Raw genomic sequence first — 15450 nt, 5'->3', positions numbered from 1 at the left:
GAGTTCAATGCATGACATTATCTTGTAAATACACTGGAGTTATTTTCAAGGTATGCCATCACTGTGACTGTGTATAAAGGGAACATGACCTGGCAAATAAATAACACTCTGATAGCTTGCTATCCTGACCTCAATTAGAATCAAATTAGTTACACGTGTGTAAGGTTTCTGCAGACGAAATTTACAAAAGTTAATGAATACATGTTGAGTGTTACACTAATAAAATTATAATATAAAGCACGATATATATGTACAACACAATTTAATTTCTATTTTCTAAAATGGTTTTAGATATTACATCATGCACGTGTTGCATGTAATACAGAAGTGTAAAACCAGAATAGTGGTGCGATATATATATATATATATATATATAGGTTAGATAAATTTAAGATTGGTCAAGTTTTGAATTGTTTATTGTTCATTTATATACGAGAGTAGATAAATGTTTATCGTTTAGTATATATCATTCTTTTCCTGTAAGAAGAAAAAAAAACAACAGTGAAAGAATACAAAGATAAATGTACTTACATTGAATCTAAGTGCAGTTCGAAATAGACGTGGCTTGCTGAATGGCGCTAAAATTTCACCACAATAGCGACACAGTCGCACCCATCATCTGGGTCAAAATTCAAAACAGATGCGCGTATATATACATAGATTTATAACTAATAAATATCGTTCATTAGTTTTACCAATAAAAGAACAAGAAAAATTAAAATTAAATTTAGTACAACAAAAGAAAAAATAGTAAAAGAAGAAATTTTGCTTTTGTAAATTTTAGGGATGTCGATAATAACGTCGCAACAACGTTTTAATTACGTGATTTATTTGATCGGTGTACAGTACATATTGCAGTTATTTATTTTTTATTTTTTTATTATTACGATGTATTATTGATGACAAAAACATAGTTTCTCTTTTATAACAGCGTAAAAATCAACTTAATACTTTATCGACCAAAACTAAGACGACGTTGCTAAAACGTGACAGATGCGTCGCAATATGACATTGCAATAACGTAATATAAACGTTATTAAAAACAATAACAACGTTGTCCTGACGTCGGTTCTACGTTGTATCTGACGTGACGTAAAATTACATTCTCACAACGTTGCAACAACGTCGTACTAAGGTAACGTCAGTCGTGACCTTCCAGCGACCAATACATAACGTCGCAAGGACGTCATGTGTTTCCTGGGATCCTGTCTTGCCTACATGGTCAAGTAAAGCTATTGCCATCACTGACGTGTCTGTGTAAGCTATTAGTGTCATCCTGTCTTGCCTACACGGTCCAGTAAAGCTATTGCCATCACATGATTTCAGTTGTATGTCAAATTTTTACCAATTTCCTCACTGATCTACAACATCTTAAATCTGATTTCTATCATTTTAAGACTACAACTCAACTTTTTTTCAACTTTTTTTGGACCATCCATTAACCTTCCTCAATTTGAACTGACATGGTGGTTTCTCGAGGGTGGTTTATATAGTGGCAATGAGGTCACATATGTTCCCATTGAACACTAAAAGAGTTCCCATTATAAACTATAGGGCTTTTCTGAACCCAAAAAGGTATCAATAATAAATGGTACTATCATTAATTCCTCATTTCATTCCCATCAAACATAAATATTGTAACCAGATGCAGTTCTCGGTTTTAACAGATCAATTTTAAAATTACAACTTCTCCTTTGAAACAATGCAAATCTTTCTAAAATTCATCAAAGTAATCGTGAAAGCAGCATTAGCTACTATTAAGACAAAAAACTAAAATCAGATTTTTGTTTGTTTCATATATTAATAAAAGCAGAATAGTAAAATAAAATTTTGGAATTACCAGTCAGTTGGTTCAATTTTTTCAAAATAAACTCAAAACATGATGTATTATTGGCTTGCATATCAATAATTCAACCTCATATTTATCCAATTGCATGTGACCTTCAATTTGACCTTTAGCTGGAGATAAATTACACAGTGCTAAGCATGTACAGTAATTAAAAGGAAAAGAATGTCAACATTGTCAAGATTTTTGAATATCAGTCTCGAAAAGGGACTGATTTTCAAAGATCTTTTTTTCAAGAACTACCGAACAATTAAAACCAAATTTGCCAAATATGATCCATATATTATTTCTTTGGTTCTCATGAAAAGCCTTTTATTGATAGTTTTAAATAATGGGGGCAATTCAGGCTCATTGGAGCCTTTGGTTGTAAGTTTGCCAAAAAATGCATTTAATAAATTTTGGAATTCAGACAGGTCCATTGTTTTTAGTTGAGGTAGAACATGGTTGACACTGGTTTGAGAGTGAATTAGCTTGTTAAAAACAAAGATTGATGTATATTAAAATAGAGAATTTACAAAATGACTTGAAATTTGAATATTCGTTTTGGATAATTCATTAGCTCTGCTGTACTTTTTTCAATGCCCTGCAGCTATATTAATGTTGGAAACCTTATTTTGATATCAACCTTGCTAAGTTCAGTTAATTAACTTGGAACTTTTTTAAACAATATTCAATTTTATATTTTAGCCACTGTTTGATGTTGTGGTAAGCAGAAATCTGTCCCAGGTAATTATACCGTTTAATGGAGCAGCTGATACACAGGATGTCAAAAAGCATGTTACAGACACAGTATTGAAAATTCTTTCTAAAGTGAGTATTTAAAATAGTTATGGCTAACTTGGACAACACTGTCTTTTTCATTGTGAAATGTTTTATTTGTACAGCAGGGTCAGTAATGTTTCAGTATCCTTAATAGTTATGGTTAATTTTAAACTTGCTTAAAACTAGATGGACTCTACAGTCACTGCAACACACATATAAAACACTAAAACTTAAGTGACAAATAAGGGTACCTTTGAATCTTTTTGATGCTGCTTATATTTTAGATTTCAATGGCATACACCAAAAGAAATTCTTGCAATTCTCTGAAATTTTTATTAGAATTTGCTTGCCAACCCTCTATACGCATTTAAAAAATCTGAAGAACAAGTATTATTTTTTTTGTGGCCGTATCTCTGTATTTTGACGGAATAGTTTTTACATCTCAAAAAATCAAATCAAATGATGGGACTGGTAATAATAGCTTATTAAGAATTCATGGTTCACCTAACAACATGCAAACTTAACTTTTAAGCATATTCTACATAGATAAGCTGTTAGTATTTGAAGGATTATTTTTGTTTGTTCCATACTTCCATTTTCAGAGGCAGAAGGAGGGTTTTCTTAAATCTACACATTTGGCAGTAAAATAAAACTTAACCCATGAGTACATATTTTAGGTTTTATATATTATAGAGAATGACGACTTTGCAACCATCTAATGTATTAGGCTGAACTGATAACCATGAAATCCTTTAATTGATTCCAAATCACAGTATCTTTCTTTCTGAATCAAATAAACATTTTGAAAAAAGAACCTTATGAATATTTAATATAAATCATTAAGCTTTCATGTTCTATGAAGTTTAACAAAACAAAACCTGACATTTTAAGCATTCATTCTATAACTTCTTTTCAGACACCATTTGTTGGAAGTTACAGAAAAACAAAACAACAACTGGAGGTAATATCAGAATACATATCCCTAGTACCAAAATGTAGAATCAAGGCAAAGTTAAATTCTATAACGTTTGTGTATTGGGTTTTAATTTTGTTGTCAGTAAAGCGGTTTTCATTTCTTAATTTTTCTTTCTGCTATTTTAAGTTTCAGTTTAAGCTACTTATTATTATGACAGATATTGTTGCGTTTAATTTTTATACCCCAACCATGAAGAAGGGGATATATAGTGATGTAAATGTTCATTTGTCTGTTCTTCTGTCACAAGGGTGGTTTCAAATTGCCTCATGACAATATCTTTTGAAGTCTGAATATAATGTCATGAATCTTAAAATACAGGTCAAGTTGAATTTTTGATGGTTTGATTAGTTATTCAAGACTTGAGCTCATGGCTTCCAAAACGGTCATATTTCTGGTCATTCTGGTCATTCTGACGTCCATTATCACTGAACTAGTATACATATTTGTTTAGGGGCCAGCTGAAGGACGCCTTCAGGTGTGGAAGTTTCTCGCTGCATTGAAGACCCATTGGTGGCCTTCGGCTGTTGTCTGCTCTATGGTCGGGTTGTTGTCTCTTTGACACATTCCCCATTTCCATTCTCAATTTTATTACCTGTAGAATTTATTGTTCAAGATTTATTCCCCTTTGTTACCTTAATAATTTAATTTTCTTGGGGATTACAGGTGATAATGAAAATACCTTATATTTTGATTTATTTAAACACATTAAGTTTGAATTTTGAATTTGTCATTTATTATTTAAATAGTTTATCTTCGATCACTTGATAACTCTTAAGTCTTTATCAGATTTCATTTCCTATTTTTCTTTCTACCATTTTAATATTTGATGGATGCAGGAATACATTAATTGCAGAACATCTGTCATTATTTATTAATTATAATTGTTGATCTTTAGGAGACCTCTAACCCATCATACCACTATGGAACAGCACATCTTAAACTTATGCCGTTAGTTTACTTGAGAGATATAAAGAAACAGATGGTCCCAATAGTGGACAGTGATGGAAATGAAAAAGGTATTTTGTCACAGTGTCTGAAAATACACAAAGAGTACCGAAGTAACAATGTTTTCAACCTATCTATAGTTAGACCTAAGCGAGATCGGGTCGTGTAGACAAAGATGGCATATTTTTATTTAGGACTGTATTTGACACATTTATTACTAAGTTTGTGTTAGCAATTATGACATTTTCGTCATAGGTGAATTATGAAAGTGAGACAAAGCAATCCTACATTCCCTTGTTGTCAACATTAAGGTTCAGTCTGTGGTTAAATTTTTTTTTCAAATATCAATGACTTTATCAAACATTAATGCATTATTATAAAACTTGGACATAAACTTTTTTGTATGATCAAAAGACAGTGTCTAACCTGCTACAATAGTCGCAGAATGTGAGACATAGGGATTACTATAAAGGGGGAGTGTAAACTATTTGTGTAAAGCTTTATATTTCAGAAGTTAGAAGAATTGGATGCTTCATACCTTTTATGCAAATACCTTATGTTACAAAGTTTTCTGCTGTCATTTGTCCATTGTCCTTGATCTCATTTTCTTGGATAAGCGACTGTTTGAAAAAAAGTTTATTTTGGTCATGTGAAATACTTACTTATTATGATGATTATGTTAGATATATGGGATCCTTGCAAGGTTCTACAAGTCAGTTAGACAGTGTTCACCTGACCTTGACCTCATTTCATGCATCATTGTTTTTCATGGTCAAGTCTGTATCTCAGATACTATAAGCAATAGGTCAAATATATTTGGTTAATGTAATGATTGTAAGGTTAACATGTCTTTATGACAGGTTTCATCTGACCCTTTACCTTATTTTCATGGTTTATTGGTCAATGTTACTTAAGCAATAGGTAAACTATAGTTGGTGTATGATATGACGGTAAGGTGTACATGTCTGTCTGCAAGGGTTCATCTAACCTTGACCTCATTTACATGGATCTTTGATAATGTTAAGTTTATGTGATATTTGTTGTAAAACCTTCATATTAAGAACTTTCTACATAAATTCAGTCATGATGACTTAATCAGATGAGACATTTCAGCATGTGCACTCTTGTTTGTAATATGCACCAGTACTTTGGGACATTTGTCACGGAATAGAAGTTCCTTCATAATATAAGTTCCAAATGGAAACAATATTCTGGAATATTATTTCCACTGGAATAAATATTACAGTTAATGTTCCCAATGGAATAAATGGTATAGAATATTTGTTCCAGCAGGAACAGATATTATGACATTGTTTATAACAAAGTTTCCAGTGGAATTTCTGTTAGGCGGAACAAATATATGTTGACACATTGACAACTCTGTAGCAATTTTGTCTCTAAATACAATTTCTCAAGTTAAGGATTGAATAAACCCCTAAATTGAAAATCAGCAATATAAGTTTGATCCAAATGATGCTAGTTCAAGTAACAGTTCAGACAATTTTCAGTGTAACAATATAATAGATTTTTTAAAACTACATAATCTATGACAGAAAATGGACTTAAAGCAGCTACTCCTTTCAAGTTAATATTAATGGGAATATTTAATCATTACAGGACAGTTAGAGTGTTGTATATTGCTTGAAGAGCAAGACCAATCATTGACAGAGGAAGAAAAGTCAAAACAAGCTATAAAATTGGTATGCATAGACAGATTTTATTGATGATACAGTCAACTCTCTTTATCTTATAGCTAATAGGACTTACAAAATTAATTTGAGATAGAGAAATTTTATAATACTGTATCAGGAATAAATATAATAATGCATATTTATCATTGTGAGAGACATTTTACTTTGATATAACAGGATTTTGTAGATTAAAATAACAAAAATAAACTGTATTTGTTATCATGCTTGTGACAAATGTTACTTAAGCAAAACATTTGTTTGGTAAGCAGAGATGGCAGAAGCATGTATTATATTAAGCTAAAATTTCAGATGAAGAGTAATTTTTATACATAAATAACCTATGGGCTGAAACTTATGTCTTGTCTTATGTTAGTTTTTCTTGATCACATTTTGTACTGGTTTGATGACACTCTAAGGTCTTATTTATCATTCCCTCACTATAGAAGTAGTAGATTTATTGCAAACATCTTTTTTGTCCATTCGTTCATCTGTTTATAAAAATAAGAAAATATGGTATGATTGGCAATGAGACAACTTTCCTTCAGAGACCAAATGACGTAGAATTTAACACTTACAGGTCGTCATACAGCCTTCAAAAATGAGCAAAACCCATACTGCATAGTAAGCTTTAAAAGGCCTCGAAATTACAAATGTCCATTTGTCTGTACGTCTGTCCAACAAATATTTTCGTCAAACTTTTTTCAAAAACTGCCAGACTTTACATTTGATAAGCTTATTGGCAGTGCTGAGTTGTAATGTGTGAGCACTTTTCAGATCTGTCAAATAACAACTTTTTGTTTGCCAATACTATGAATGAAATGTTGAATCGATTATAAATTTATTGTCACTCATTTCTCAAACACTACTGAACAGAATTACTTCTTTTTTGGTCAGTTGAGCAGCGATGAGTTGTAACATGTGTGTGCTTTTCAGATCTGTCAGAAATCCATGTTATTTAATACTTTGAATTACATGTAGGGGTATGCTCTGTATGTCCAGTATTTGCTTACTTGTGTTGCAGAAGACATTACATGAATTTTAGCAACTCTAGGTCACTGTGCAGCATTCAACAATTTGCTAAACCCATGCTGCACAATCTAGTAAAGGCCCTGACAATAGACATGACAAAATGTATAACAATTTAAACGGGAAAACCAGTGGCCTAATTTATGTACAAAACAATGAACGAAAACAAAACAAATATGATATACATCAACAAATGACAACCACCGAATTACAGGCTCCTGACTTGCATTGTGTTAAAGTGATACATTTTTGGTGTACTATATTATTGCAATTTTTTTTTAGGTTGGACAGGAACTTAAATTGAAAGTAAAGATAAACTTTGGTAAAGGATTGTCACCAGATTTACAGAGTGTAAGATTACATTTTCATTAGAGAAAAATTAAGAAATAAATATAAAAATAAGGAGATGTGGTATGATAGCCAATGAGACAACTATCCACCAAAGTTCAAATGAAGTGGATGTAAACGATTAAAGGCAATTGAAATAAAGTATTGTTTTGGCATGGAGTATCATATTATTCTGTTTTACTGATTATGTTAATTAGCTCACCTGCCTGGTAAGAGTTTTTGTCATTGTTTGGATGTACAGCTCCTTATATATATATATTTTTTTTTTGTTTATTAAGTTTATCTGAACCAAACTAGGACAGAATCATCTTTAGGAAATTTGCACAGAGTTATTGACAAGAAGATAAGAAAAAAATCTGAAAAAGCCTGCAGCCATAAAATTTTATGGATTTTTACATCTGTTTTATGGTCAATGACCCGTTTGCCTTCAAATATGGCTCCGATTGATTTTAGAATTACAAAATTTGACAAAAATCAAGTCAGAGAGTGTAAAAATATATAAATTTGTTTTACAAATTAAGAAAAAAAGTAACATTTATTTGTGCAGGAACAATATAAAAAAGATTTAATGTCTGACTTTTTAAGTAGATTGTATGAGAAGCTGACAAATGCCAGAACCATTGAAAATCTAGTTTTACAACATAATTGTGAAAATAAATACTTCCATATGTTTAATAGCATTGTATTATGATGATAGTGGTGTAGGAAAATTAGTGTGTTTTGGTTAAATTTACATAGCAATAAAAAAAAGAAAAATGGCTAATTGACCAGCAACATTATTTGATGTAGTATTTATTTCATTTATAGCCAAAACTATAAGCAGTAGCTTCAACTGGCATGTATTTGTTCCATACTGTTATTGAATATGATATGAATAAAAGTGGTGTACATCAATGAGATGGCAACTGAACAAAGCATTAAAACCACAAAAAACATCTTGAGGTCAACATATTTTCTTCAACATATTGTCAACTGCTAAAATCCCCTTAGTCCAGACAGGTTGAAAATAAATTTAACATGGACTTAACAATAATCTACCACCAATACAAAATTCTTTAAAGAAAAAATCCAGTAGGAAATAAAAACAAAAAGGACTTATTTAAAAGAGGTTACCAAAAGTTTGGAAAATCATAATGGAAATAATAATTCTATGATATACTGATATTTAAACATTTGTTACCAGTAAATAACAACATTTTAATTATTGGTCTCTATTTTAAAAGTTAAAATGAGGCCTTCAACAATGAGCTCATACAAATGACTCCTTTAAAACATGTGCATCTGAAATGTATTCATTGATATATAAAAAAAATAAAGAACATTGATTAATCTTTTATGATATAGAAACTGACATTATATTTTATAGTTTTAACTGTTTATTACAGAGCTATTGCAGGTTTAAATTTTTCCATGTAGTTAACTTTTTTATAAGTACATCAGAGATAGTTGGTAGTAGTCCTTATTACAACTTTGACAGAGACTTTGTAATACGATCAGTCAGACAAAAGGTAAGATACTTTACTTCTATATTGATTATAGTTTTTTCTTTAGTTTCTTAAATTTAGAATGAATGAAAGTGGGATAATTTTGCTGGAAGTTTGTTTTTGTGTTCTTGATACACCTTTTTGATTCAATTTATAATTGATTTGACTTAACTATTTTGATTGGAGCGCCACTGACGAGTCTTATGTAGAAGAAATGCATGTCTGCGGCTCTTTTCACAAAAATTCTTAAGAGTAAAAATACTCGCAAGTCATACACGTTTTAGTATAACTTACGATCAATTTTAATTGTAAGATTTTTTGTGAAAAGAGTCGCAGGTGTACAAAATAAAAAGCCTGGTATCTTTGATAAGTGTTTACAATAACTGGGTCTATGCCTATTGCTTGTGGACTTTTCGTTCCAAAGGGCAGCACTATTGTGCTGTCAGGAAAAATTATTTATGTAGTGATTTTCTGTAAATTCATCATCCATGAAATGTCAAAATTATTTGATACACTAGGACTTTTTTATCCCCTGGTATAGCTTTAGCCAGATATGGCACAACTTTATGGAATTTTCGGTTTTTATTGCTCTTCAACTTTGTAATCAATTTTGTAAACTGTTTTTAGGAGAGGGCAGTGATGAGTCTTTGGAAGATAAAACATACCTCTAGCTTACAAAATTAAAAGCCTGGTAAATTTGATGTGTTTTTTCTTTGTCTTATTTTACTGGTATATATGTTTATTAAAGGGTGAATGGCTGTCAGAAACAAATCACCTCACATTGACTCTATATTTATGATTCAGTGATTCATGTGAATGAAAGGAGAAGTGGGTAAAATGTCAGTTCGACAGAAACCCTGCAACATAAAGAAAATCTAGAACTCACCATTTCTGTGTTCAGTGATGGACAAACATCCACTGCGTAATGAAAGCCCTAATCCAATGTACTTAAGAGATATTATGAATTAATTCAAATAAGATGTCAAAAAATCAGATATTGCCGATTCAAAAATTTATAAAAAAAAACAACACAATGACAACCACTTACAAGGTCACTGACTAGGGATAGTCACATAAACTTGTTGTTGAGGGGATGTACTGAATTAAATTTGGTAGTACTTATCCCTTATAATTTAGATCAATTGGAGAATAGCTGATGCAGTGTGAGCTCATATTTAAGAATAAATTCATACAAAGTGTTCCCAACTTAATAAATTGGTTTCACAGAACATAGCTATATGAAACAATATGCAATATTATTGTACATTCTGCAAAAATGTTCTTTGATAATTAAAATTCATTATTTTGGCGTTGAGTTAAAATAGATTAATTGGTTAAAAGCTTTGCTTTGCCTGATAGTCAGTACAGTTGTTATTAATTGTATGTCTTAGTCCTGTCGATAAACAGCATGTTCACTTGAGAAGACAGATCGTAAATTATTTGTTGTTAACATCCTCAAATATTTATGAAAAGAATCATTGAAATATGATTTAAAGTAAAAATTTAGCGCTTTTATCTGCTTAGAATAATCTTTTGAAAATTTTATAGTTCAAAAATTTATATTTTTGAGATTTTTTTATACTGGTTTGGTTAAAAATTAGCAGTCGGTACATGAATGATAATGGTGTGTTCAACATTGACTATGTGATTTAGAAGCCACAGTTTTGCATTATGTCTTCAACCTTTGCTACTGTTTTCACACATTTTCATTGCCAAACAAAGTTATTTTATCAATTCAGTATCAAAATATGGTTTCAGCAAGCTCTTGGTACTCAACTGAAACTGAATTTCTCTTCATTATTGCACTTGCTGTTAAAACATTTTTCTTTCAAATTTTACACTATTATAAAACAGCATTTTACTGAATTATATCTCTTTCAGGTTATAAAATATTTTGAGCAGTCATCCTTGATAATTGAAGTATGGGGGAGGGACAGAAAGGATGGGAAAATGTCGTCTGATTCACAGGTAAGATATACAAGTGAAATAAAAATTTCAAATAGCAAAAATGATTAGCAAGTCAAGATCTGCAAATAAGTTGTTGGACATCTCCTTAATGAAGTTATTGCCCTTTAGTTACGATTTCCACCAATTTTTCATCTTCAAATCTATGATTGATAAATAGAAACTTTAATAAGCAAATATGATATCAAGACAAGATCTACAAATAGCCATCATGGCTGACATCCTCAGTCAACTCTTTATTGGAGTTATTGCCCTTTAATGATATTTTTTACCAATTTTTTTTGTGTTTTTTGACTATTAACTTGAAAAAGATTATAGATAAGTTTATTGCATGAATTGTGGAAATAACCTCCTGGAATACTTCAATAGGTATTGTAATTCCACATTAATGAACCTCCGTTGACTGCCATTTTTTGCCTGTAAACCATGGCTAAGTTTGATTAACTTCAATCACTGTGCCTTAAGTTATTATTTCAATTCTGTTGTTATTATTAAGTTTTACTTTGAGTAAATTTCCTTCATATTCCAAATTATTTTTCAAATTCAATGAACTTTTTAGGGAACCAGTATGGCAGAACCTCAGTCCGTATACAAAGGATGTGAGTTTATCATTCTGGAAACAGGGAACAAACCAGAAGGCCTAGACCGAGTTAGAATAAAGGCAGATGATTTTAGCAGTACTTTGAAACAGATCAATGATTGTATTGTACAGCATGAGCAGTAAGTTGTGATCAATCAATTTATAAAACATATATTGAAAATTGTAATTACTCATAAATTGACCCTTTCTTCCAACTTCAAATTTTGTGGCTCAATTATAACAAAGTAAACTTGATATCATTAGCGTTGCAGTCATCATTAGAAAGGATGCCATAGTTATTGTCAGTGCATTCATTAGTGGGAAAGATGATTGGCTCTAGTGCTGCTGAATCATTGACATGGAGTTGAAGTCATGATTTGTTCTAGTGCTGCTGAATCATTGAAATGGAGTTGAAGTCATGATTGGCTCTAGTGCTGCTGAATCATTGATATAGTGTTAAGGTCATGATTGGCTCTAGTGCTGCTGAATCATTGACATGAAGTTGAAGTCATGATCGGTTCTAGTACTGTTGAAACATTGATGTGGTGTTGAAGTCATGATTGGTTCTAGTACTACTGAATCATTGACATGGTGTTGAAGTCTTGATTGGTTCTAGTGCTGCTGAATCATTGATATGGTGTTGAAATCATGATTGCCTTAAGTGCTGCTGAATCATTGATATGGTGTTGAAGTCATGATTGGTTCTAGTGCTGTTGAAACATTGATGTGGTGTTGAAGTCATGATTGGTTCTAGTACTACTGAATCATTGACATGGTGTTGAAGTATGATTGGTTCTAGTGCTGCTGAATCATTGATATTGTGTTGAAGTCATGATTGGTTCTAGTACTGCTGAAACATTGATGTGGTGTTGAAATCATGATTGGCTTAAGTGCTGCTGAATCATTGATATGGTGTTGAAGTCATGATTGGTTCTAGTGCTGTTGAAACATTGATGTGGTGTTGAAGTCATGATTGGTTATAGTACTACTGAATCATTTACATGGTGTTGAAGTCTTGATTGGTTCTAGTGCTGCTGAATCATTGATATGGTGTTGAAGTCATGATTGGTTCTAGTACTGCTGAATTATTGACATGGTGTTGATTGGCTCTAGTGCTGCAGGCATCTTTGATAGCAGTAGAGAAATCATGATTAGCATAAGTACTGATGGGATCATTAGCAATGTTATTGAAGTCATCATTGACAATCAATGCAGTAAAGTCATTGGTAATGGTTTTGAAGTCATCAGTGCATTAGTGCTGCAGGGCTCATTGATAATGGTTGAATCATCATTAGAATAATTGCTGCAGGGGCAGGGATTATTGACAGTGGTTGAAGTCATCATTGACATTAGTGCTGCATGGATCTTTGGCATTGGTTGAAGTTATCTTTGACATTAGTGCTGCAGAGATCATTTATATTGATTAAAGCTATCTTGACCTTAGTGCTGTAGAGATCATTTACATTGGTTGAAGTTATTTTTGACATTATTGCTGCAGAGATCTTTTGCATTGGTTGAAGTTATTTATGACATTAGTGCTGCAGAGATCATTTACATTACTTGAAGTCATCTTTGACATTACAGGGATCATTTACATTGGTGGAAGTCATCTTTGACATAAGTGCTGCAGAGATCATTTACATTGGTTGAAGTCATCTTTGAAAGTGCTGCATGGATCATTGGCATTGGTTGAAGTCAGCTTTGACATAAGTGCTGCAGAGATCATTTACATTAGTTTGAGTCATCATTGACATTACAGGGGTCATTGACATTGGTTGAAGTCATCTTTGACATAAGTGCTGCAGAGATCATTTACATTGGTTGAAGGCATCTTTGACAGTGCTGCATGAATCATTTACATTGGTTAAATTTATCTTTGACATATGTGCTGTAGAGATCATTTACATTGGTGGAAGTTAATTTCGACATTATTGATGCAGATATCATTTACATTGGTTGAAGTTATCTTTGACATTAGTGCTGCAGAGCTGCAGAGATCATTTACATTGGTTGAAGTTATCTTTGACATTAGTGCTGCAGAGCTGCAGAGATCGTTTGCATCTGTTGAAGTCATCTATGACATTACATGGATCAATGACATTGGTGGAAGTCATCTTCGACATTAGTGCAGCAGAGATCATTTACATTGGTTGAAGTAATTTGTGCTGCAGGGATCATTTACATTGGTTGAAGTCATTTTTAACATTACAGGGATCATTTACATTGGTTAAAGTTATCTTTGACATTAGTGCTGTAGAGATCATTTACATTGGTTGAAGTTATTTTTGACAATAGTGCTGCAGAGATCATTTACATTGGTTGAAGTTATCTTTGACATTAGTGCTGCAGGGATCATTGGCATTGGTTGAAGTTATCTTTGACATATGTGCTGCAGAGATCATTTACATTGGTTGAAGTCATCTTTGACATGGATCATTGGCATTGGTTGTAGTTATCTTTGACATTAGTACTGTAGAGATCATTTACATTGGTTGAAATTAATTTTGACATATGTGCTGTAGAGATCATTTACATTGGTTGAAGTTATCTTTGACATTAGTACTGTAGAGCTGCAGAGATCATTGGCATTGGTTGAAGTTATTTTTGACATTAGTGCTGTAGAGATTATTTACATTGGTTGAAGTTATCTTTGACATTAGTGCTGCAGAGATCATTTACATTGGTTGAAGTTATCTTTGACATTAGTGCTGCAGGGATCATTGGCATTGGTTGAAGTTATCTTTGACATATGTGCTGCAGAGATCATTTACATTGGTTGAAGTCATCCTTGACATGGATCATTGGCATTGGTTGAAGTTATCTTTGACATTAGTGCTGTAGAGATCATTTACATTGGTTGAAGTTATCTTTGACATTAGTACTGTAGAGCTGCAGAGATCATTTACATCTGTTGAAGTCATGTATGACATTACAGGGATCATTGACATTGGTGGAAGTCATCTATGACATTAGTGCAGCAGAGATAATTTACATTGGTTGAAGTTATCTGTGCTGCAGGGATCATTTACATTGGTTGAAGTCATTTTTAACATTACAGGGATCATTTACATTGGTTAAAGTTATCTTTGACATAAGTGCTGTATTTACATTGGTTGAAGTTATCTTTGACATTAGTGCTGCAGGGATCATTGGCATTGGTTGAAATTATCTTTGACATATGTGCTGCAGGGGTCATTTACATTGGTTGAAGTCATCTTTGACATAAGTGCTGCAGAGATCATTTACATTGGTTGACGGCATCTTTGACAGTGCTGCATGAATCATTTGCATTGGTTGAAGTCATCTTTGACATAAGTGCTGCAGAGATCATTGGAATTGGTTGAAGTGATCTTTGACATAAGGGCTGCAGAGATCATTTACATTGGTTGAAGTGATCTTTGACAAAAGTGCTGCAGAGATCATTTACATTGGTTGAAGTCATCTTTGACATTATTGCTGCAGAGATCATTTGCATTGGTTGAAGTCATCTTTGACATAAGTGATGCAGAGATCATTTACATTAGTTTGAGTCATCATTGACATTACAGGGGTCATTTACATTGGTTGAAGTCATCTTTGACATAAGTGCTGCAGAGATCATTTACATTGGTTGAAGTCATCTTTGACAGTGCTGCATGAATCATTTGCATTGGTTGAAGTCATCTTTGACATAAGTGCTGCAGAGATCATTGAAATTGGTTGAAGTCATCTTTGACATAAGTGCTACAGAGATCATTTACATTGGTTGAAGTGATCTTTGACATTAGTGCTGCAGAGATCATTTACATTGGTTGAAGTCATCTTTGACATTAGTGCTGCAGGGATCA

General features: G+C 32.3%; 1 protein-coding gene across 1 annotated transcript in view; it reads left to right on the top strand.

Annotated features, from left to right (window-relative positions):
• The window catches only part of LOC127729717 (uncharacterized), a 177847-nt gene that overhangs the window by 20485 nt on the left and 141912 nt on the right, over positions 1-15450 (top strand). The window contains exons 6-13 of the mRNA XM_052237577.1: positions 2534-2656; positions 3525-3569; positions 4480-4600; positions 6147-6229; positions 7529-7597; positions 8980-9102; positions 10960-11046; positions 11603-11763. Coding sequence (XP_052093537.1) covers positions 2534-2656; positions 3525-3569; positions 4480-4600; positions 6147-6229; positions 7529-7597; positions 8980-9102; positions 10960-11046; positions 11603-11763 — 812 coding nt within the window. The remainder of the gene's footprint in view (positions 1-2533; positions 2657-3524; positions 3570-4479; positions 4601-6146; positions 6230-7528; positions 7598-8979; positions 9103-10959; positions 11047-11602; positions 11764-15450) is intronic.

This window comes from Mytilus californianus, unplaced genomic scaffold, assembly GCF_021869535.1.
Source record: "Mytilus californianus isolate M0D057914Y unplaced genomic scaffold, xbMytCali1.0.p SCAF_2, whole genome shotgun sequence".
NCBI classification, from domain to species: domain Eukaryota; kingdom Metazoa; phylum Mollusca; class Bivalvia; order Mytilida; family Mytilidae; genus Mytilus; species Mytilus californianus.
This window is presented reverse-complemented; position numbering and strand designations above follow the sequence as displayed.